General features: G+C 42.4%; 2 protein-coding genes across 3 annotated transcripts; one reads left to right on the top strand and one right to left on the bottom strand.

Annotated features, from left to right (window-relative positions):
- Positions 1-578: 578 nt before the first annotated feature.
- Positions 579-2,325, top strand: LOC139454866 (fibril-forming collagen alpha chain-like). Its single transcript, XM_071236484.1, has 2 exons — positions 579-613; positions 1,011-2,325. The coding sequence occupies exons 1-2, from the start codon at positions 579-581 to the stop codon at positions 2,323-2,325; spliced, it is 1,350 nt and encodes a 449-aa protein (XP_071092585.1).
- On the bottom strand, positions 854-25,391 carry LOC139456244 (piwi-like protein 1). 2 transcript variants are annotated; one of them, XM_071237856.1, is made up of 17 exons: positions 25,310-25,391; positions 23,561-23,784; positions 22,722-22,846; positions 20,288-20,368; positions 18,240-18,428; positions 17,252-17,363; positions 16,019-16,142; positions 14,492-14,609; positions 13,602-13,719; positions 12,365-12,552; positions 11,514-11,665; positions 9,797-9,921; positions 7,727-7,904; positions 6,804-6,954; positions 5,747-5,869; positions 3,821-3,968; positions 854-2,469 (listed from the first exon to the last, which is right to left on the bottom strand). In XM_071237856.1, exons 2-17 carry the CDS (start codon positions 23,747-23,749, stop codon positions 2,353-2,355), a joined length of 2,238 nt encoding a protein of 745 aa, XP_071093957.1. In that variant the 5' UTR covers positions 23,750-23,784; positions 25,310-25,391; the 3' UTR covers positions 854-2,352. The 2 variants fall into 2 exon arrangements, with proteins under 2 accessions (XP_071093957.1, XP_071093958.1); XM_071237857.1 differs by lacking the exons at positions 23,561-23,784; positions 25,310-25,391 and adding an exon at positions 21,512-21,645 and having other exon boundaries at positions 22,722-22,804.
- Between the last annotated feature and the right edge of the window lie 274 nt (positions 25,392-25,665).

Below are 25,665 nucleotides of genomic sequence, written 5' to 3' on the forward strand. Positions count from 1 at the left end.
GTAAGTAGTTACGGGGATGAATGATGTGATGTTTCAACGTCATGTTTTGTTTATTGGGGATGTTCTGAACCAATTATGCCACAATGCTTCCAATACTGCATACAAAAATGGATGTCCTTCTACTTGATTTCAAACGTATTTGTTTACAAAGTGTGCAATAGATCCTTGTAAACTGCAAAAGAATCACAAATTCAAATAAAATATGTCAATAAGACAAAGAGTTTTCAGATGCATGCATATAAATCTCTGGAGTTTCGTGAAAATTGATATTCTATCTGAATTCGATTATCTGTCCATAAGCAGAGTACATGTTGTTGTGTTCTACCCACGCCTGCATCCGAATGATCAGGTGATGATAAAAATAGTCATGTACCCACGTGATGTTATGCTGCACGTGAATTGGCAAACGATTTAAGTCATTTAGCAAAGTACAGCTGATGTTTACACCCCTAAATGATATATATCTTTTGTATGGAGTACATGCCACGATTTCAGGTGACTATTTCTGGGGTGAATTGTCCCTTGGAGTCCCCAGGTAACACCCTTAGGTTCAGCAGCAAGTAAACTCCAGTGCCCAAATGACGGCCTCCACCCTTCGCTCCTCCTGCCAGAGGTTGGATTTTCTGAAGGGGAATCTGTAACCCCTCAACCTTCTATTTCCTCACAGGCTGCTTGGGGTATATACTCCCTTGGGACAGAGCACTGATCCATTGACTGGTAATCATGGTTTGCTTTGAACATGCTTTAGGTTGTGGATTTGGCTCATTGTAAATATGCACAATACCATTATTATTAAGTATGTCATTTATTAGTCTATGAATGACAAATATATAAGCTACAATAAACAGAGACATTAGGTCATTGACAGTCCAATTAATTTATTTAAAGCACACCATATAAACCATGCACAGCTAGGACTAACATATGACATGGTACATTGTATAACACATTGTGAAGTATAATAGTACAAGGGTTAATAGAAGTTCAACTGTTCCTGTGCTGTGGTTCAGCAAATACAAGGGGCAACACCATTACAAGGGGCCAGGTACTACATGGGGCAACACCAGTACAGGGGGCCAGGTACTACATGGGGCAACACCATTACAAGGGGCCAGGTACTACATGGGGCAACACCAGTACAGGGGGCCAGGTACTACATGGGGCAACACCATTACAAGGGGCCAGGTACTACATGGGGCAACACCAGTACAGGGGGCCAGGTACTACATGGGGCAACACCAATACAAGGGGCCAGGTACTACAAGGGGCAACACCATTACAAGGGGCCAGGTACTACATGGGGCAACACCAGTACAGGGGGCCAGGTACTACAAGGGGCAACACCATTACAAGGGGCCAGGTACTACAAGGGGCAACACCAGTACAGGGGGCCAGATACTATATGGGGCAACACCATTACAAGGGGCCAGGTACTACATGGGGCAACACCATTACAAGGGGCCAGGTACTACAAGGGGCAACACCAATACAAGGGGCCAGGCCATTACAAGGGGCAACACCATTACAAGGGGCCAGGTACTACAAGGGGCAACACCAATACAAGGGGCCAGGCCATTACATGGGGCAACACCATTACAAGGGGACAGGTACTACAAGGGGCAACCCCATTACAAGGGGCCAGGTACTACAAGGGGCAACACCAGTACAAGGGGCCAGGTACTACAAGGGTCAACACCAGTACAAGGGGGCCACCCCAATACAAGGGGCCAGGCCAATACGAGGGGCCACATCAAACAAGGGGCCAGGTCAATACGAGGGGCCACATCAATACAAGGGGCTAGGCCAATACATGGGCCACATCAATACAAGGGGCAAGGGCAATACGAGGGGCCACATCAATACAAGGGGCCAGGCCAATACGAGAGCCACATCAATGCAAGGGGCCAGGCCAATACAAGGGCCACATCAATACAAGGGGCCAGGCCAATACGAGGGGCCAGACCAATACAAGGGCCACATCAATACAAGGGGCCAGGCCAATACAAGGGCCACATCAATACAAGGGGCTGGGCCAACACAAGGGGCCAGGGCAATAGGAGGGGCCACATCAATACAAGGGGCCAGGGCAATACGAGGGGCCACATCAATACAAGGGGCCAGGCCAATACGAGGGCCACATCAATACAAGGGGCCAGGCCAATACGAGGGGCCACATTAATACAAGATGCAAGGCCAATACGAGGGGCCAGACCACACCAATACAAGGGGCCAGGCCAATACAAGAGGCCAGGCCAATCAGAGAGGCCAAATCAATACAAGGGCACCTTCAAACATCTGAAAGATGCATCAGCTAACATCAACTAGAATCCAACACACTTGGAGACGGCTTGTCTACAGGTAGTAGAGTCTGTCAGCCAGGTGTGGAGATGGCTCCCGGTGTAGGCTCTGACCGACGAGGAACGCCAGTTTGTGAGCATACTGACATGGGGCAGGTACCCGAATGGTCCCCTAAAACAGAGAGGATAACTCATTGATAGACAAAGAAGATGGATCAAATTGTACACATAACTTGAATGCAGTTCCATATGATTAATTATTAATCAACAACAATGAGTTTATCAATTTCCTTATATGCATCGACTCGTTAGTCCAGACAAAATTTAACTCCAAAATTCCAGCCTAGTTCGGCAAGGGTGGAAATTGGACTTTTAAAGTCAGTTAACTCCCTTGCCTCAGGAAGATGCTCCTCTTTAGCCTTCTTAGAACATTGGGGATCTATTCCTTGCTACTGTGATGGAATCAAATCATAATTAGCAGTTTCTGTTGCTTAACCCTGCACTCCACAAAGTTTCAGCTATATGACACTGGCCTGTAAATGATCAAGTCAGAACCAGACAATCCAGTGACTAGTCATAACGGTATTAGAATCTACCTCGAAATGCCCCTACATGCAATAGACCAGAAGTTGTTGTCCATAATTGTTTATGTTATCATAATCCAGTGACTGATACTGTGAGCAATATCCAACGCCATCTGGGTACGATGCAATCAGTTTTGATCTCTTATGACAAACATATGTTGCTGAAGACCAGACTACCAGCTTATTCTAAGCCTGAATGCCTATGGAGTGCAACTGGTTTATTTTGTTTGTTTGTTGTTTAACGCTGCACACAGCAATATTTCAGCTATATGATGGCAGTCTGTAAAATAAATCGAGTCTGGACCAGACAATCCTGTGATTGATATCATGAGCATCGATCCACGCAATTGGGATACGATGACTTGCATCAACCAAGTCAGCAAGCCTGACCACCTGATCCCGTTAGTTGCCCCTTACGACAAGCCTAGTCACCTTTTACAGCAAGAATGGGTTGCTGAAGACGTATTCTACCCCGGATATTCATGGATCAGTGGGAATTGGTAGTACATTAGGTATAACAAATGCAATATTTGAGATAACACATTCTTGGTAAAGTGCAGATTCTATTACTTTTGGGGGTTAAGTCCCATCTGGGATTGGAGCCCACACTCCCAGTGTGGGGTACCTAATCACCAGCACACAAAGTCAGTGATCTAACCCCCAGCCACTGAGGCTTCCGCCAAAATAGAAGTCCAACAACTGGTATTCTAGATCACATACTTTGTGTACCCCTCTGGCAAGTGTAAATTGGCATGGCTCACATGGCGGAAAGCTATGAATGCACAATGCCATTTAGAAAGTGGTCATATGTAACAATTGTTATATTTGGGATAACACTTTCTTAGTACAGTACAGATTCTAGTACTTTTTGGGGTCGAGTCCCATCCCAACCCACACTGCCAGAGTGAGACACGAGATAGTTCTAGCTGTGACACTGACCGGCCAGTTGTAGTACAGGTGGGTCATCTTGTAGGCCAGTCTCTGCATGCGGTCGGGAAGAAGATTGGAGTCGTCCCAGATGACGTTGTAGTGGGTGGGGGACACCGTGCCCTGTCTCACTGACTGGCTCACCAGGAAGAAGTCGTACCTATGATGGAACAAAGTAAGGTGAGGTGAGATGGGGTGGGGTGAGGTGAGGTGAGGTGAGGTAAGGAGATATTGGGTGGGGATGAGGAGATATTGGGTGAGGTGAGATGTGGTGTGCTGAAATGTGGTGAGATGAGGTGAGATGGTGTTAGGTGATGACAGATAGGGTGAGATCAAGTGAGGTGAGATGGGGTAGGGTGAGGGGATATGGGATTAGGTGAGATGTGGTGAGTTGAGATGGGGTGAGGTGAGATGGGGTAAGGTGAGATGAGTAAGGTGATGACAGATAGGGTGAGATCAGGTGAGGTGAGATGGGGTAGGGTGAGGAGATATGGGTCGAGTTGAGATGTGGTGAGTTGTGATGGGGTGAGGAGAGATGGGGTAAGGTGAGATGAGTAAGGTGATGGCAGATAGGGTGAGATCAGGTGAGGTGAGATGGGGTAGGGTGAGGAGATATGGGTCGAGTTGAGATGTGGTGAGTTGTGATGGGGTGAGGAGAGATGGGGTAAGGTGAGATGAGTAAGGTGATGGCAGATAGGGTGAGATCAGGTGAGGTGAGATGGGGTAGGGTGAGGAGATATGGGTCGAGTTGAGATGTGGTGAGTTGTGATGGGGTGAGGAGAGATGGGGTAAGGTGAGATGAGTAAGGTGATGGCAGATAGGGTGAGATCAGGTGAGGTGAGATGGGGTAGGGTGAGGAGATATGGGTCGAGTTGAGATGTGGTGAGTTGAGATGGGGTGAGGAGAGATGGGTAAGGTGAGGAGATATGGGGTGAGTTGGGGTGAGATGGGTGAGGTGAAGTGGGATGAGGTGAGGTGGGGTGAGGAGATATGGGGAGAGTTGAGGTGAGATGGGTAAGGTGAGGTGAAATGGAATTTAACATCTTGTTCAAGGTTACTGCACTTATACAGCACAATGAATACACATATGTGTGTGGTTGCCTTTACTATTCTGGACTAATTCCAGTTTTATAGCCAACCAGTCCTTGTTAATCACCTAAATGACGATCACCAGGAAGGGTAACAACAAGTGCAATCTTTTAGGTCTTTTGGTACTTTGAAACAACGCAGAACATTACTGTCAGGGTTGAAACATTGAGTGTAATAACATTCTGTGATCGAATGAAGTCACCAACAAAAAGCCATGCAACTCGCATCGTTCATTTACTCTGAAAAGAAAATCCATATCCCTCAATTTCTTAAGTCATTCTCTTAATATCAGAAGTGGTGACAATACCTGTGATGCGATCACAACCAATATCAATGAGTGGCTCCAAAGTTTTGTAATGGGAAAAATGAGTTTTGTAAGGGTAAAAAAAATAATGGTCCTGGTTCTCAAGCACCACTGCAACATCATAAAGACTCCCGCATGTTTCATTTTTATTTCCATTTTAAAAAAATATATAAAAAACCTAACACTTAAGAAGAATACGATCCAATATAGCATGTGCTTACATCCCCTTAAATGCACAAAAAAGCAGTGTGCACGCACCTCATATTATGGTCATGGTGGCAATAGGAGTTTGTATGCTTGTTGATGCAGGGCGGCCCTTTCCCAGGATGATGTACACAACTGTTACTTGGTTACATATTAGTTTCAACAAACCAAAACTAACCCAAAAAACACCGCCTGCCCGCTCTATAGTTTCAAAATTCATTGCCTGAGGACCAATTCTTTTATTTTTTTAAGCCTAAACATATTTTTTTCATTGTCAGCAGCTTAAAAATTAAAGGTGGGGAATGAGTACTAGATACTAGATCTCCCAGCTCTGAGCTCACCATTCCTTCTTGGTGATGACTGAGTCCACTAGCGTGCCAGGAGGGGGGTTGCTCACACGGTTGGTCTTGGAGAACAGTCTTGTGCCAATTCGCTTCTTCACCACAATGAAAGACACACGAGGACTGAAATGAAAAACTCAAAATAACCTTTGAAGTAAAGATTTGCAATTTAAAAAAAAAATTCAAAATCATACTTCTTTTTCCCTTGTCATTTCTCAATGGGAGACACAGTTGTGAAAGTCGCTATGCAGTGTTGTGTCCCTTGGACACGCCCGAAACCTGTGATTGTGGGTTTGAATCCTGATCCGCCCTGATAATGTTTCTAGGTTTGTCAGCACCATACCCGTTCTCGTGGGTTTCACCGAAGTGGTAAACGTCTGAGATCTGCATCACTTCGGGCTTTCCTCCCACATTAAGCTCAGTTATATAAGTGAAATACTGTTCACAGCGGCATTAAACCCAAGTCCCTGACTCACTCCTCGAAGGACTGGGTCAATGTGAGCATTTAACAGATATACAAGCAGGGGTCCGGAAACAATCATATGCTGCAGACATGTCAGATTGGGAATCGGTTTAAAATATTGCTTACCGGACATTTAAATTTTTCTGTCTTGACATTTTAAAAAACAAACGGGGTCCAAATAATTGATGAGCATTATCGCATCCCTTCAGCGAATTCAGGTGAATAAACAGGCATAACAAACTTGGTCAATAAAAGTATGAAATTTGATATGAAACATAACTAGACATGATGATCTACATGATGTAGTACTCCCTGGGTTTGTGTGGCATCCAACAGGGAGATGCAAGTGTTGTAGCTCTACATGTAGTACTCCCCTGACAACATATTCGGGTTTGTGTGGCATCCAACAGGGAGATGCAAGTGTTGTAGCTCTACATGTAGTACTCCCCTGACAACATATTCGGGTTTGTGTGGCATCCAACAGGGAGATGCAAGTGTTGCAGCTCTACATGTAGTACTCCCCTGACAACATATTCGGGTTTGTGTGGCATCCAACGGGGAGATGCAAGTGTTATAGCTTTACCACAGCTTTACCATTCCTGTCCGCTGCGTTGAAAGCTCTCCATGACCTGGGGCAGCTCATGACTGACGACGGCCTCCAGCTGGCCGTCTCCAACACCATCACGATAGATGATGATCCTCTGAGGGAGAACGCCATTTACTTCTTGGTACTTTCTCAGAGCAGCTGAAATAGATTGAGACACTGTTAGACATACAGTGTAACACTGTGCTACTTTTTAATGTCACAACAATCTATTGAACATTACTAGACGGTTATTTATCAATAATCTCATATCTACCAGACAATGCCAGGGTGTTACCTGTCCATACACTCAATCTATTCTACCAGACACTGCCAGGGTGTTACCTGTCCATTCATTCATATCTACCAGCCACTGCCAGGGTGTTACCTGTCAATACATTCATATCTACCAGACACTGCAAGGGTGTTACTTGTCCATACATTCATATCTACCTGACACTGTCAGGATGTTACCCGCCAATACACTCAATCATATCTACCAGACAATGCCAGGGAGTAACATGTCCATACATTCATATCTACCAGACAATGCCAGGGTGTTACCTGTCCATACACTCAATCATATCTACCAGATACTGCCAGGGTGTTACCTGTCCATACACTCAATCATATCTACCAGACACTGCCAGGGTGTTACCTGTCCATACACTCAGTCATATCTACCAGACACTGCAAGGTTGTTACCTGTCCATACACTCAATCATATCTACCTGACACTGCGAGGTTGTTACCTGTCCATACACTCAATCATATCTACCAGACACTGCAAGGTTGTTACCTGTCCATACACTCAATCATATCTACCCGACACTGCCAGGGTGTTACCTGTCCATACATTCAATCATATCTACCAGACACTGCCTGGGAGTTACATATCCATACACGCAATCATTCCAAATGGACAACGCGTTACCTGTACAGATCGTGGTCAGCCCGTTGACCAGCTCGACGTGAGTGTCCTGGAAACAGACTCTGCTGTAGTAGCGGGTGCAGGTCTGGTTGATGCTGCACACAACGCCCCCCACGGACCGGTTCCTCACAGACGAGTCGTGGTATGTGTCGATACCAATCACCATGAAAGGTGTAGTGAACTGAAGACATGAGGGTGTTGTTGTTATACAAGCTTTCTGTGACAAGGTCTACAACCATTTGAGTGAGTGAGTGAGTGAGTGAGTGAGTTTGGTTTAACGCCGTTTTAACAGTATTCCAGTTATACCACGGTGTGTCAGCTCAATGTGGGAGCAGGTCGAAGTGATGCAGGTCTTAGCTGTTTACAACTTCAATGAAACCCACGAGCAACTCTGCACAGCAAATTACGGCGCCCCACAACCAGTTCTCACTCAATCATTCCCCATATAGGTGTCCCTCGTCCTGATATCAAATCAGAGTGGGTGTCACACAGATTTCATGAAATTACTTTCAGAATATTTCCCGAGGTATGTCCTGAACATTTATGACTTCAGTGAAAACCACAAGTTCAGATACTGTAATAATAATTGAATAAAGCAAGAATCCCATCCCCCTATTACCCTACCCTACTCGGGTACCTGATGTAGGTCTCAAGAGATGGGTACAAAATGTCTGATTATGAATAGTTTGACCATAGCCCTGGCACAATGTATTTAGATACACAGATCTGGTCATGCATACACTGAGGTTGACTGAAGCCTTATCTTTACTCAAACATATTAAAGTCTGAAGGTATGCGTTCATTGTCAGAAAGAAAGTGAACATTAGTGACTTGAAGTTTTACAATGGAGTTCAAGATAATATACATGTCATTTACAATATATCATGTAACTCACCATGGGTCCGGGTAGTCCTGTGGGTAGCCAGGTCCTACTCAGTACCCACCCAACCCGAGTACCCATATTACCCGTCCTTGCCCTACCATTAAGTACAATAATAGATAACAATCCCTCAGAAAATTCTCTTGCCTGCTGCCAACGTCTCCTCTTCTAAGGAGTAGACCTGTACTGTTGGACACTCTATACTCCTTCGATAGTTTATCATCTTATGAGCAGAGGGGTAGCCTTGTGGTTAAAGTGTTCACTTGTACTGCCAGACCAAGGTTTGATTCCCCATATTGGTGTCCCTCGTCCTGATATTGCTGGAATATTGCTTACAGCACAGTAAAACCCCACTCACTCACTCTGTATCATAATTAGAGGCAGTGGCGTAGCCTAGTGGTTAAACCGTTTGCTTGTCACTCCGAATACCCAGGTTCGATTCCCCACTCAGGCACAATGTGTAAAGCCCTGGAGTCCATCAATGTGTTATAGCTGGAATATTGCTCAACTCACTCACTCACTCAACATAATCCCAGGCCCCCCTGACAGCATGCAGTTCTCACAGCTATCTCCACCTCTCATGTTTGTTTGTTTGTTTATTGTTTACTGTACACCACACTCAGCAATATTCCAGTCTGTAGGTGAGGTGAAATTGGGTTTAACGTCGCATCCAAGATTATTGCACCTATATAGCGACGTGCATGCACGTGTATGTATGTGTGTGGCTGCTTGTACTAGTCTGGACTGATGCAATTTATAGTGCTAGCACACTAAGATACCATGTCGCAGTTTAACATGAATACCCCACTCAGACACAGTATACTGACGCCGAGCCTTGTTTTAGCCCTTTAATGCCGAGAGCCAGACAGGGTAACAACAAGTACCATCTTTTAACGTCTTTTGGTATGACGTGGCCAGGGATCGAACCCCTGACCTTCCGCTCTCCGGGTGGACACTCTACCACTAGACCACGGAGGCGGTCCGGTGGTCTGTAAATAATCAAGTCTGGACCAGACAATCCAGTGATTAACATCATGAGCATCAACCTACACAATTGGACACGATAACATTCAGCCAACATGTCAGCGAGCCTGAACTCCTTATCCCATAAGTCGCTTCTTACAAGCATGGGCTGCTGAAGACCAATTCTAACCCGGATCTTCATGGGTTGTAAAACTAGTGTCTGCACTTACAGGAATCTCCACCGCCCATGCTTCTCCTCCCAGTTTACAGTTGAGCTGTATCGCTATCTTCGTAGCCACCGACATCATCATCTGCCTCTTACACAGCGTCCTCTGTAACACGACTTGACTTGGAACTGCAAGAGGAAAGACCACAACTGACATGGCTAATATCTCCACTCAGCTCCCAGACACATGGCACTTTACTTAAGAACATTTCCTGCAAGTTGGTTGGTTTGTTGTTTAACGCCCCACTCAGCAATATTCCAGCTATATGACGGCCGTCTGTAAATAATCGAGTCTGGACCAGACAATCCAGTGATTGACATCATGAGCATCGATCCACGCAGTTGAGATTGATGACATGCATCAACCAAGTCAGCGAGTCTGACCACCCGATCCCGTTAGTCGCCTTTTACGACAAGCATAGTCGCCATTTACGGCAAACGTGGGTTGCTGAAGACCTATTCTACCCCGGATCTTTACGGGGTTTTCCTGCAAGTAACATATGATATAGGCATATTCCAATTCATGTATTCCATCAAATCTACTTCTCATAAGTGACCCATCTTGATGTCACATACAGTTTACCTATTCATTATGACTCTGAGCCTACTAGTCCTTGTTTTATCCCAATATTACCCAGCACCAGTCAGTGTGAAGTGGATGAAATGGGGCGTGCGAGCACGCGCTTCCACTAGTCCTGACTTATGCCACTTTGATAGTGCTAGCCCAATGAGATACCATGCCGCAGTTAACATGAATACCCCACTCAGACACAGAATACTGACTCCGAGCCAACCAGTCCTTGTTTTAGCCCCTTTATGCCAAGCACCAGGCAGGGTAATATCAAGTATCATCTTTTAACGTTTTATCGTATGATGCGGCCGGGGGATGAAACCACCAAACTTCCACTCCCCAGGGTGATGCTATCCACATAGCTGGGCCATTTGAGTTAAAAAAAAGACAGTACCTTATTCAACCAAATAAACGCGCAGGGCGCATGCGCGCTCTCAAAATTAGAAATAGGGGGCTCTTATTAGAATATTACTTTGGTGAAAAAAATCAGAGTGAAAGATAAATTTTGTGGTTTATGCTGACAGCCTGAAATGCTTATGTATGACAGATATATTTTTCCAGAATTTAATTGCCAATAATAAAGGGTGCATATAACACACGGGTGCGTATTATACGCGAATAGGGGAAGGAAGCAGTGCGTATTATATGCGAATAGGGGTCCGAAGGGGTGCTAATTGGGATTGTTCACAAGCCAATATATTAGCAAATCTCGACGTGGATGCTTATTACGTCGAATACGGTAATCATATTTTAAAGGTCATGGTTGGATTCAATGTGGACCATTCATGTCAGTCAAAAATATGGGGATGTTGTGTATAGTATTACAGTATGGGAGTTATTATCGTCTTAACGCTACAATCCCTTTGTACAATCCACAAAGCGATCTTAGAGCTAAAATGATTGTAAGTCCCATACTATGACAGGTTAACGATCATCGTAGACTTAAGATATCTTTGTGGAACAGGGCCCCAGACAAATGGGAAAAAATACTCCACCAACGTTGGTTCGGTGGTTCCTGTAAAGAATGTCTTTAAACAGTTTCATAATCATATATTTCTTCACTATTTTACTACATGTGTATAATGTTTTTAAAAACGTTTAACTTCCCCCTCTATTGTTTCCAAGAATTCTGCAATGCTATCCAACAGACCTGGCCTCTCGCATGTACAGAACTTCTTGATGGCATCGTATCGGTCCTTCCTGTTGTTGCTGGCGATGCACACCACCAGCTGGATGTCAGGGGTCACACAGTTCCTTAGAGCCCTCACATACGTTTCATTCCGGTCATCATCAATGAAAATACTGAACAAAACACACACCACATTGGGAGTCAGCATATGTGTTAAGCAAGGCATTCGACAAGGCAACAAGGATGAGTGACTTAATATTTAACGTCACATCCGCAATATTTCAGCCATATCGTGACGAGAAGTTATACATTAAGAATACATATATTTAGATTAAATAAAAACCTGTCATCGATGGACATTAAAATAACTAGAAAATATTTAAAACTAGCATACAACCATAAAAAGATATCACTATATGTAACAATACTATGATATAGTGAGTGAGTGAGTATGGTTTTACACCGCTTTTAGCAATATTCTGGCAATATCAAGGCGGGGGACACCAGAAACTGGCTTCACACATTGTGCCCATGTTGGGAATTGAACCCGGGTCTTTGGCGTGACAAGCGAACGCTTTAACCAGTAGGCTACCCAACCGCCCCTGACCATGATATAGGGTCCATCCACCCCCCCACCCCCCACCCAGCAAATGAATGATTTTAAGGCCATTTTAATGGCCTTGGAGAGCATGTATTTTTATCTACATTTTATATGAATGCGTGAGAATTTCCCAACCTTGTGCGAGTGTGACATAGGTGATAAATGTGTGAGACTCACGCGAGATGAGTGAGAGTTGACAGGTATGTTATGAATGCATGGGTTGTTCAAGACAAATTCTAAGCCCCATACTGTTGAGGCATGTTCCGCTTACTATTCTGGCGGTGAGAACCTCATGTCCATCGGTGGCCCCACCATTTTGAGAGTCTGCACAAAGTCGACGGCCAAATGTTTGTATCTGCTGGGAGAGAGGACGACCCAGTTGCTGAGGGCAACAGTCACCAGGAGTTTCTTGCCCCGCACGCTACTGGACCACTCCGCATGTTGAGGGTTGTAAAAGAACTGCAAGGCATTGCATGGATGTGAAAAACATGAACTGAACCAACATGTACATGTTACAAGCACATAGAATTAAAAAATACTCAAGCTGTATATTGTACCCGGGGTAATGGACGAAGGGCTTCACATAACTTTTTAAGCAACTGAGTTTTTACTTGAAGGTTTCTATTTTAATTTGGTTTTTACATTTTTCACCAATATTTGTTCACACTCACCTATTCATCACTCTATTGGTGTTTTCCCAAAATGAGTGAACATTTGACGTTTAAGAAAATAAGAAATAATGTTTTGGATGTATATAAATATTGGCTTGAATTGGAAAGTAAATTTGCTTGTAAAATGGGTGGGGGGGTGGGTGGGTGGGGTGGGGGGGAAGAGTAGTAAACAAGTGCATGAGCGTGGCTCACTAATACCCCCGACCCGCCTAGTGAGTCAGTAGTTTCAAATTGAATAGCTAGGATAGGGTTAGGGTTTGAAAAAATCATTAAAAAATGGAAAATTAATAAAAACATTTTTTTCTTTTGACTGCACCACTCCATATAACACAGATTATATGTACTAAGTTTGAGATGAATCCACTGAATAGTTTAAGAGAATTCACGCGGACAAAGTTTTCAGACGGACGTTAGGGTTTGAAAAATTCATAAAAAAATGGAAAATTAATAAAAACAATTTATTTCTTTTGACTGCACCCCTTCATATGACACAGATTATATGTACTAAGTTTGAGATGAATCCACTGAATAGTTTAAGAGAAATCGTGCGGACAAAGTTTTCAGACCATGGACGGAACCTTGGTATAACTATATACGAAAATGTCGGGGGTATAATAATTTATCACAGCAAGTGTATCGTCTTATATCAATACAGTAAACAAGAGTCATCAGAAGTCACATGGACGCCCAGTGCTGAAAGGTAAGGTGAAACCCTGCCAACACAACAAACCACATCAGTGGGGTACGATGACCTCAGACAGTCAGGTCATGCAAACTAGATGTAAGGAACTACATATTCTGTAAAAACAATTTTCTTCCAAACAAATATCCACTCACCCTGGTGTTTCCACCATGGATGATGGGTTCAGGACGAAGGAGACGCCCAGACACTTCCACCAGTGCTTCCGAGAACTGAAAGTCCCAGTTTTCAACTTCTTGTCGAGCTTGTTCATTTCTGAAAAGCAGAAGACATTGATTTGTAAACATAATCGCATGACAATATCAATCACTGGTTTGTCAGGTCCAGACTTGGTTATTTACTTTCATATAGCTGTCATATTGCTGAGTGGAGAGTTAAACAACAAACAAAACAGAAACAATTCTGTAGGGACGACAAAACAGAAGAATTGACATCTACAATAGCTGAAGTTGAATGCAGTTCATGATGCAAGTGAGTGAGTGAGTGAGTGAGTGAGTGAGTGAGTGAGTGAGTGAGTGAGTGAGTGAGTGAGTGAGTGTATTTTTATCCCCGCAGGGGACACCGGAAATGAGCTTCATACAACGACCAATGTCAGGAATCAAACCCCTGCCTTCAGCATGACGAGCAAACGCTTTAACCACTAGGCTTCCTGACTGCCCCTCTTGTCGTAATAGATGATGACTATGTTTGTCATAAGAAGTGACAGATGGTTGGACCCACTGACAGACTAATGCATGTCATCGTATCCCAATTGCACAGATCGATACTTGATACTCATGACACTCGCACTCATCAATATTCCAGCTATATGACAGCGGTCTCTAAATAATCGAGTCTGGACCAGACAATCCAGTGATTCACATCACGAGCATCGATCCACGCAATTGGGACAGGATGACATGCATCAACCAAGTCAACGAGCCTGACCACCCGATCCTGTTAGTCGCCTTTTACGACAAGCATTGTAGACCTATTCTACCCCGGATCTTCACTGGAAGCTCCACTGTCAAGGCGTCACAGAACTCACCTCTCAAGCCTGTTCCTGAAACTCAGCAGTCTGGCAACACGGTCATCCGGGGGAATCCTGGTGTGAACTGCCACATCTTTCATCACTTGGAAGTCTGCACGCATCTCATCAGGGAGCCCTGGAGCAAACCATATGCTCCTTTATACCACTGCCCTTATACACATGGTACCAAAATAACCATCTTCACCAGGCAAGAGAGTTAACTGACTTTATAAGTCCAGTCTTCACCCTTGCCGAGCTAGCTAGGCTGGAATTACTGGGCTCGATCGTAGTGCCACCAGTGGCTATTACGTTATGTCCCTTCTAAGCCTCTCCTATGGACCAATCAGATTCCACCTCTCGTATCACTTGCATTTGCTTCAAACCAAATGGTGGCGCCCAATCAGGAAAATCTTATCGATAATCAAGATCTGTATTGTGATAAAACGGGTCTTTCATCGTGAAATGCATCAAATCACTTGAGCACCTTGATTAAAAACATGAAAAGATTTGGAAAATATCTGCTGACAACGAGTTGGCAGTGCACATGCTTTGCAAATCCTGCAATCGACCGAAATCTGCACGACAGTTTACGAACCCCATTTCGATTTCGGTGATGATTTTGATTGGACTATGCATAGACTCGTTAGTCCAGCCAAAATGTAACTCCATAATACAAGCCTAGTTTGGCAAGGGTGGAAACTGGACTTTATAAGTCAGTTAACTCTCGGAAGATGCGAAATAACAGGGCTTTATTGGAAATGTAATTACAAGTTGTACCATTATATTTGTATTTGCTGGATCACTAATACGCCAACCCTTTCTTCATTCATGTTTTCTTTTTGCACGCAAATTGTGAGCTCAGTCTTCACTACAGTTAGTATTTTGTTTGGGAGCCAAGACGCTTCTAACATGAGTATTTTGGGAGCCAAACCAAAGTGTTTAGGAGCCAACAGACAGTTATGTTTACTTCCAGGTAGCCAACTGGCAAGTAGTAGATACAATTTAGGTTGCCAATCATAGATTTAAGTTGCATTTGCCAAAAAGTACCCTCCAAAATCTCCATGATCCCTAACTTATTTTATTCAGTAAAATATAACACACAAACAAATTTTGCAAATACAACACATTTTCTTTATTTAGGAATTGTCATCAAAAACAACATTCAAGCCGCCCAACATTGGCCAAATCAGTCTTAGCCAACAATAAGTCATGATAAGTACGGACAAAGTCTTGATACACATACTAGGAAAGGTAGGCGGAAATGAAAATAATATAAACTATCAAATAATATTCTTGGCTGCAGACATGATTAGGGTGCGGGTTGGTGGGCCGAGATTTCTCAGCTACAAGTACAAAAACATATATATTTTAATAAAAGATAAATCATAAATGCGCTTACTAAACATTTGTGGCACACTAGCTTCATTTTTTTCAACAGTCTAAAGCATAAATAATTTGTTCTTGAAACTTCTGGGACTATTGTTGTTTTTTTTTATACAATCCTAACACCACCACCGCCAAGAATATCAATGGTCAGTCCCATACCTGTGATGACGCAGAGCTCTGGCACCAGGTAGATGGGTGCAGTCTGTCCACGGTTCCGGTCCCGGACAGTTGGCCTGGATACCAGGAGTGGTTGGTCGAGATCTCTTATGTTTACTTGGTAGTGCTGGATCAACAACAGAATAACCAAGAGTGAAATAGCCATCTTCATTTGCTAGTTGACAGACAGGTCACACTGATTTTTTTTCAGATTTTCTCGATTTTAACTAGGAATAGGAACTAAATGCCATGCTTTATTTGGCTAAAACAATAGTCTCAAATTGCAAACTGAAAGGCCATAGGCCCATAGTTCAATGTATTTACAAGGTATAGGTGTTTCTTCTAACTAGCTATTTTGCAATGAATAAAACAATTTGCATCATTGTAACGTTCAACGCACATTTTGTTTTTATTTCCATTTAAAAAAAATAAATAAAAAATCCTTAAATATTCCAAGTCCAACAAGTGTCAAAGACTGTATTCCAGTATTTTACTCATCAAGGAATATGTTTAGGTAGAGAGGCCCTTTTTCCAGGTTGATAGTACACAATTGTTTATTAACTACACAACTGTTTATTAGTTTCATACTAGTTTGAAAAAAAAAGAGACAAAAAAAGAGACAAAAAAAAAAGACAATGTCCGCCCGCAATTTATTTTAAAAAACATTGCCTGGGAACTAATTCTTTTATTTTTTTAAGCCTTAAATGTATTTTTTATGGTTAAGATGACATTTATACTTATCCTGAATCATACTTATATCTTATCTCATCTCACTGGAAGTGGAAACTTCCTAAACTGTGTTCCCAGGGAACAGAAAAACAGTTCCAACCACCCGATCCCGTTAGTCGCCTCACAAGCATAGTCACCTTTTACGGCAAGCATGGGTTGCTGAAGACCTATTCTACCCCGGAATCTTCACGGGTCGCTTTACTCTTAGTTGAGCATAAATACTTTTCTTGATAAGCACTCCATTCTTTATCAATCACAAATTTGAAATATATGGATAAAGAATTTGAATTGAACTATTCATTGACTTGGAATATTGAAACCACATTAATTTTAACTTAAGATTGAACTAGTCTGCTACACAGGCAGGTTCAGTTGTCATGGAAACGTTTCCAGGCATCAGATATAACAATAACACCAACAAATTGAAAAACACAGTGCTTCTTCTTATTGTATAAGTCTACTTTGAAGTTCTAAAAGGATGGCTTGGGTGACATGGCAACAGCATACCTGCTGGAAGTACTCCTGATAGGTGATGTCGGTACCATTGGAGAGCTTGAAGGTGTCTTTCGGGGTGAGGTCGAAATCTATGTCATCCACTCGGTAGGTTCGATTGTTGTACCTGTTGAAGAAGGTAAGAAGTAGAGCTGTGTTCATAGACATAAAGGATGCTGCCTATAGATATAAAGGATGCAGCCTATAGACATAAAGGATGAAGTCTACCTGGTGAGGACAATGCTGTCTATAGATATAAAGGATGCAGTCTTTAGACATAAAGGATGCTGCCTATAGATATAAAGGATGCAGTCTATAGATATAAAGGATGAAGTCTACCTGGTGAGGACAATGCAGCCTATAGATATAAAGGATGCAGCCTATAGATATAAAGGATGCAGTCTATAGACATAAAGGATGCTGCCTATAGATATAAAGAATGCAGCTTATAGACATGAAGGATGCAGCCTATAGATATAAAGGATGCAGTCTACCTGGTGAGGACAATGCAGCCTATAGATATAAAGAATGCAGCCTATAGATATAAAGGATGCAGCCTATAGATATAAAGGATGCAGCCTATAGATATAAAAGATGCAGCCTATAGATATAGAGGATGCAGTCTATAGACATAAAGGATGCAGTCTATAGACATAAAGGATGCAGCTTATAGACATAAAGGATTAAGTCTACCTGGTGAGGACAATGAAGCCTATAGATATAAAGGATGCAGCCTATAGATATAAAGGATGCAGCCTATAGATATAAAGGATGCAGTCTTTAGACATAAAGGATGCTGCCTATAGATATAAAGGATGCAGCCTATAGATATAAAGGATGCAGTCTACCTGGTGAGGACAATGCAGCCTATAGATATAAAGGATGCAGTCTTTAGACATAAATGATGCTGCCTATAGATATAAAGGATGCAGTCTATAGATATAAAGGATGCAGCCTATAGATATAAAGGATGCAGCCTATAGATATAAAGGATGCAGTCTACCTGGTGAGGATGATGCAGCCTATTACTCTCCGACGGACATCATCCATGTTCTCTCGCCTCCCGTATTCCAGGGACATGACATCCAGACATGTGTCCATCCGTATCATCTTGTGTGCCACATCCACGTTCAGCAGCACCTGGTCCTCGTATGGCAGGATAGACGCTGCCACACCAGGGATTACCTGCAGGCTGCAAGCAGGAAGTAAATTATGAGATAAACATCATTAACATTATTATTGTATATAATCATGATAATATTAATATGAAAAGACGAATTCATCTAAGGCTCCTCAGAGGCTGATATTTGGTGCCAAATATGCAGCAAATATTTCCCAATTCATGTTAATATACAGTAAACTACGTTTTTAACGAACAAGCTTATAATGAACTGACGGATATAACAAACTTATTTTTACTCCCGGCCATTTGTTGTATATATGCTGTATGTATGCTTATAACGAACTACGGTTATTACAAACTAAAATTAGTGGTCCCCTCGAGTTCGTTATAACCATTGTCTACTGTAATACTAATTATTAATTTAATGACTAAGTAGATGTAAAGGTAAGTTGTATATCACTGATAAACAGTGAGTGAGTGAGTGAGTGAGTATGGTTTTACGCCGCTTTTAGCAATATTCCAGCAATATCACTGCGGGGGAAACCACAAATGGGCTTCACACATTGTACCCATGTCGGGAATCGAACCCGGGTCTTCGGCGTGACGAGCGAACGCTTTAACCACTAGGCTACCCTACCGCCCCCACTGATAAACAGACTAATAGATAGGAGGTTTTAATGCTTAGTTTCATATCATTGCATTGAATACAATCTCCAAATACAAAGTAATAATATCTCTAAATTTAAGAAAATATAAATTTAAAAAAACCTATTATAAAAAAAATAACTTTTTTTTCTCTCTCAATTTGACAGCCAGGGGCCTTTACTTCAGAACCCTAGATAAATTCTTGGATAAACATTATATGTTTTCAGACTTACTGGTGTTATTATGTTTATATTTTTGTTGTTTAATGGCACACTCAGCAATATATTCCAACCTTATGGCGGTGGCCTATAAATAATCATGTCTAGACCAGATAATCCAGTGACTGAGCATGAGCAACGATCCACACCACAGAATCCCCATGGGTTTTTTATTCAGCAATCGATGATAAAGATTTTATTTGGAACCAATGGAGTAATGCTGATTAACATTTTGTACCAATCACACTGCTACACTGCCTTTCCTTTGATAAAGTTATTAAGTCCTCAATGTCCCAAAGTTTTACGTGGAACCAATGGCACCGGTATGGTAAGCCCATATCCAATTAAACATGTGGGGTAGAATTGGTCTTCAGCAACCCATGCTTGCCGTAAAAGGCGACTATGCTTGTCGTAAGAGGCAACTATCGGGATCGGACGGTCAGGCTCGCTGACTTGGTTGATGCATGTCATTGTATCCCAATTGCGTGGATCTATGCTCATGATATCAATGACAGGATTGTCTGGTCCAGACACCATTATTTACAGACCGCCATCATATAGCTGGAATATTGCGGAGGGTGGTGTTAAACAACAAACAAACCAATTCAACATGTTGAACCAATCGGACAACAAGTCACCACAAACAGAGGACACCTGATAACAGGCCAGCCCATGACAGTCGAAAGGCTATGATATTTGTTTGTATGTTTTAAAATACCGCACTCAGCAATATTCCTGTGGTCTGCAAAATTTGTTTTGTTTGTTTGTTCTTTAACACCGCACTCAGCAAAATATCACAGATATATGATGATGGTCTGTAAATAATCGAGTCTGGACCAGACAATCCAGTCATTGATATCATTAGCATTCAATAAGGGGCAGTCGGGTAGCCTAGTGGTTAAAGCGTTCACTCATCACGCCGAAGACTCGAGTTCGATTCCCGACATGGGTACAATGTGTGAAGCCCTTTTCTGGTGTCCCCCGCCATGATATTGCTGAAATATTGCTAGAAGCGGCATAAAACCATACTCACTCACTCATTCACTAAGCATGCCCCGGACTCACCTATGCCTAGGGATGTTGATTCTGCTATCAAAGTCATAGTAGTGTCTCTGAACCTGTTTCATGCCTAGCTGTGCCAACAACCTGCAACAGAGAGAACAGATGTGTAGCTCGTTGTTCAGACATGAGAAAATAATTATTAATATTATTAGGTCTTTGAAAGGCATTTAGAAGTGATACACATAAGGAAGAGAATATAGGGATGTCAACTTCTTTATTATGAGGAACACAACCTTTCAGAGTATACACTTACTCCTTCATCAGGTGAACGAATGCCATGAGGCAGAGAGCATATATATATGTACATCTAAGGACATCTAAGGACAACAAAATTAATAAGATAACAAAGGGTAGAAGCTAACAAAGGAAGCCAACAGATGACTGGCCCTGATATTACAACAGGGATTTAGCTGGACCTGATTAGCGGTTGTCATATGCTGAAATTCTGCAGCTAATGGCAGTAAGAAGGCTTACATTAGCATTTAACATTTCCCAATTGATGTACAATATCAGGTATATAAAAGTGTTTAATCCTCTTCCTCTATCTGTGCGCGAAATACGCTACAGTCGGAAAACGCCTGTTTAATCTCCTATATCAGTCAGTCTTCCTCTATATTGGTCCTGTTGTCAGTGAATAACATCTTAGCGATAACATTTGTTGTAACTGTGCTGAACACGAAAAGGGATCATAAATATTTTTGGGATATTTTTATGAAATTGTGTGATCAGTCTTCACTACAAAACAGTTTCCCTAACATTTTTAGTTCAGTATATGAACATAAAGTCGTAAATTTATAGTTTGTTTGTGTGTTTGTTGTTTTAACGCCGCACTCAGCATTATTCCAGCTATATGACAGCGGTCTGTAAATAATCAAGTCTGGACCAGACAATCCAGTCATTGATATCATAAGCATCAATCCATGCAATGGGGATATGATGACATGCATCAACGAAGTCAGCGAGCCTGACCACCTGATCCCGTTAGTCGCCTCTTACTACAAGCACAATCGCTTTTTACGGCAAGGATGGGTTGCTGAAGACCTATTTGTAGTTCCATTTGGGAATTTTAACAAAAATTATGCAGACAAGGGGCCAAATATTGATCAGTCCCAGATAAATCCCTGGGATACAAAAGATAAATCAATTATGTTTACAACATGGCCCTGAGGAGTGTTTGAACTAACTTATGAACTGTCTAAAAGCAAAAAAAACATTGGGATACCTTACAGTCAAACAATACAGTTGTTGCGGTATAAATCAAAACGATGACGGCAGGCGAAAGAAAGACCACATGCAGCATGCAGACAACTGAAGTCATGACAGGTAAGATTGAACACCCTTCATCCCTTGCCTCGGTGGCTCTGTGGGAACACAGTGGGTAACAATACTAAACATGACATGTGAGGTTGCAGGTTTGATTCAAGTCATAGAAATTGCAAGAGCTACAGATAAGCTGTGTATACAGTCATGCCCCGCTTATACAGACTTCAGATATCCGGAAACCTCGGTTCCCGGACGATTTTCATTCAAAACGAAATAATTACTATATAAATTTATCTCCGTATATCCGGAAATTCAGTTTCCGGAACCGGACGGTCATTTTCATAAACAAAACACTGAAATGCACACAAAATTGTCTCACTAATCCGGACAATACGCTTCTGCTGGTGGTAATCCTTTGATTCGTGAGAAGTCAATTAACCAAGTGAGTTACGTTTGAGACGAGCTTGTTTATTGTACATGTAATCCCCTTCGATAAATATGGCGTCTGTGGAGGTCAGAGGTCAAAGTTGTGTAAATATGGCCTGTCAACCAGCGAAACATAAGCGACACACAGTTACAGCATGTGAATAAAGGGAAATTTGTCTGTTTGAAGAAAAACACCCGTCAGCAAGTTTAGACACCATCAGTAAGCATTATGGCACTGAATTTGGACATACCATGCGAAAATCGACAATTGGTGACAGTTCAAACTTCCATGACTGACTTTTTGAAACGTGTATGAATAAAGATTGAGTGGATGTATCTGTTTGCTCTGTCATCTGTCATGAGTTGCATAACTGAAGGGAAGTAACTCTTCCAGTAAGAAGCTGGTTTCAGTTATACGGAAATTCGTTTATACCGACGAATTGTGAAATGACGCAAGTGTCCGTATAAATGAGGCACGACTGTATGAATAAAATACCCAATTAAAATAGAATCCCTAGAGTAATTGGAGTCAAAAATCAATATTAGATGCATATTAAAAGCTATTGATATAACTCAACTGGAAAATCTAAGTCTAACAATTCCCCTGTAAAATCCTCTAAGCAGTTCTCACTTGAAAGTAGTCCCTCTCACAAGGTGACTATGAGATAGCAAGATACCTACAATACCAGAGGCAAAAATGGCAATTGGTTTATAAATGTTTTGGAAAGATAAGTTAGCTGTGCCTTACCTTCTGAAGATAATATTGAACACTTGAATGGCCTGTGGCACATCAGGGGGCAGCTCTGTCCTCAAAGTGATGGTTACCCTGATCCTAGCAGAGTCATACTGTCGCGTTGAATATACCTCCGTCACCTACATCAACCAGAAAGTTATTTACTAGGTTATAAAAAAAAGTTTATATTGAGGTGCAGGCACGTATGCTTGTGTGAGCTTGTGTGAGCTTGTGTGAGCTTGTGCGAGCATGCGTTGGTCCAAAATAATGCCAGTTTTCTATTTCCAGCCCCCTGATGTACCAAGGTACAGACTAACATAGATATCATAACCCATACAGTGAGTGAGTGAGTGAGCTGGCATGTTCAAGGGATGCAACTCTGCACAACGAATCGCGGCGCCTTAGACGACTGGGCCACCCGTGCCCCCCACAGACTTATGACAATCATAGCGCAATGTTTGCTTTGTGAACCACGACCCTGGGACTTAAATGGACCTAATTAAGATGAACACGTTTGTGTACTGGATAAGCTGAGTACTTGGTTTCTCAGTGGCTACATTAAATTTGTACCCTGCCAGTTCCTTAACAAATATATTTTATGTAAGGTAAGAAAAACGCATGATTAATATTACTTAGTGTTGCATAATACACAAAACAAAAACAATCGTGACACCCTTACAAGCATTAAAAATAATGACAAATCATCTTTGGCGAGGGATGTGAAAATCTAAAAATTGTTCTTTATCCCAGACTGATAAACTGTCAAAATCGTCCTAAATTAAAGCTACTTGTCTGAATTTCCTTAACAAACGGTATTTGACATGTTTCCCATCAAACCAGAATGTATTCCTTACCTCATTTGGCAAACGAATTGGTAGGAATAGCATGGCGCCATCGAAAGCATGCACTCTACCAATAAGCTCTTCATGAACATACAACAGCGCCGTTCTGATTCTCTTCGACTCGCAGGGGGGATTGTAGTCGACGTGATACTGGTACAGGACCAGGTTGCGGGGGAAATTCAAGCTGAAGTAGTTGGTCATCAGGGTCACACGCTTGTCATGTTCACACAGTTTTCCTGAAGATTTATAGAAATTTCATATTTCATATTTCAATTTTCATATTTTAGTGAAAAGAAGTTGAAAAATAAATTTTGTGGTTTATGCTGACAGCCTGAAATGTTTATATATGACAGATATATTTTTCCAGAATTTAATTGCCCATAATCAAGGGTGCATATAATACACGAGTATTGATCAATTGGAAGGGGTGCTAATTGTGATTGTTCACTAGCCAACATATTAGCAAATATCACTGTGGGCGCTTATTAGAGTGGGGTGCTTATTACGTCGAATATGGTATACCATTGCACACAGAGCTTTCACTTACAGCAATAGAAACTAACAGTTTAACGAACTAGTCCTTATAATGAAAACACAGGAAAACCCTGAAAAATGGCAAATTTCTACTAGTCCATAGGATACCTTAACAATTGGGCAGTTTGGCAAGGACTTGAGGCCTGGTGCCAATTTCTAATGCTGGTATAGATAACAGACTTCTTTGTCATTTCCTAGACAGTATTTATCTGCATCATGTAACAGCATTCTCATATTTCCTGGGCTTGCATTCAGAAAACCTGCGGTTCTTGCAATCTAAGATTATCCGCCCTTGATTTTCATTAACATTTAACCAACCAATCAAATGTGGAGACAGGGGAAAAGGAAATGGGTAAGGGAGGTAACTTGAATAGCCTATAAATCAATGGTGAAATCACTAACACTTTGCTCTCAGAATCCAACACCTGCCAATCAAACGTTGAGATTGGTTGGTTGGTTGGTTGGTTGGTTGGTTGTTGAACGCCGCACTCAGCAATATTCCAGCTATATGAAGGCGGTCTGTAAATAATCGAGTCTGGACCAGACAATCCAGTGATTAATTCTATGAGCATCGATCCACGCAATTGGGATCACTAACATGCATCAACCAAGTCAGCGAGTCTGACCACCTGATCCCATTAGTCGCCTTTTACGACAAGCATAGTCGCCTTTTACGGCAAGCATGGGTTGCTGAAGACCTATTCTACCCCGGAATCTTCACGGGTCCAAACGTTGAGACAAGGAAAAAGGAAATGGTTAAGCGAGGACTTGCCACCGGCAGTTTTAATGGACATGAAGACATCCTCTTACATCGAAAAGATTTTTTAGGGCTTTCTTTCACGTCAGTTAGTTGTGAATATCTTGCAAAACAAAATCAATGGTATTGGTCGTCATGTTGTTGAAATCCTCAATCCAACATTCAGGCTGGCTTGTTACTCACACAGTGATTGGTCCATTACACTGGGTAGCATAGCAAATCAATTGGCTTATGGGAATCAGGGGCGGGTAATTTAAGATCACGAGAACCCCGGGAATGGATCCAGGGGTTCGTGTAGGTTTAGTGAAATGCGAGCTCTGGCGATATTGAGAGTGAATATGACAGGTGCTCGGGTGAGATAGTACTGTAAAACCCCACCCAGTATTGTATCAATGGACGGAATCTTATATTGCAAATGTGTCTCACTAAGTTTAGTTACAAACAGGACGATATATTCTGTTGTGACTTACCCTTCGTGTCAATAATGTTGTCAGGTCTTGTAAAGGGTTCAAAGTAGCGATTTCTTCTTGGTCTTTGCTCTTGTTCCTGATCCCCTCTCTGTCCACCCACAGCCCCACCCACAGCCCCGCCCTCAGCCCCGCCCTCTCCTCCACCCTGACCAGCGCCATCCTGTCCCGTCCCGGAGGGTGGACCTGGGCCATCTTCTCCTCCAACTGCCAGGGGTTGAAGAGGACCTTCACAGATGCCCACCCTAGGTCCTCCTTGAGACTGGGCCCCTTCCTGACATCCACCAAGAGGCAGTGCCCAAGCCCCACCTTGTAATGGTGCCCCATTTGGCTCCACCCCCGCCCCACTTGGCTCCACC

The sequence above is a fragment of the Haliotis cracherodii genome, unplaced genomic scaffold (assembly GCF_022045235.1).
Source record: "Haliotis cracherodii isolate W230 unplaced genomic scaffold, xgHalCrac1.p SCAF_11, whole genome shotgun sequence".
Lineage (NCBI taxonomy): Eukaryota > Metazoa > Mollusca > Gastropoda > Lepetellida > Haliotidae > Haliotis > Haliotis cracherodii.

Coding starts and splice junctions, on each gene's coding strand:
- LOC139454866 (XM_071236484.1), top strand. CDS start 579: ATGACGGCCTCCACCCTTCGCTCCTCCTGCCAGAG. Junction 614..1,010: donor CTTCGCTCCTCCTGCCAGAG/GTTGGATTTTCT, acceptor GCTGTGGTTCAG/CAAATACAAGGGGCAACACC.
- LOC139456244 (XM_071237856.1), bottom strand. CDS start 23,749: ATGACCAACTACTTCAGCTTGAATTTCCCCCGCAACCTGGTCCTGTAC. Junction 11,666..12,364: donor AGGTTCTCACCGCCAGAATA/GTAAGCGGAACA, acceptor TGTTTTGTTCAG/TATTTTCATTGATGATGACC. Junction 6,955..7,726: donor GCTGACCACGATCTGTACAG/GTAACGCGTTGT, acceptor AATCTATTTCAG/CTGCTCTGAGAAAGTACCAA.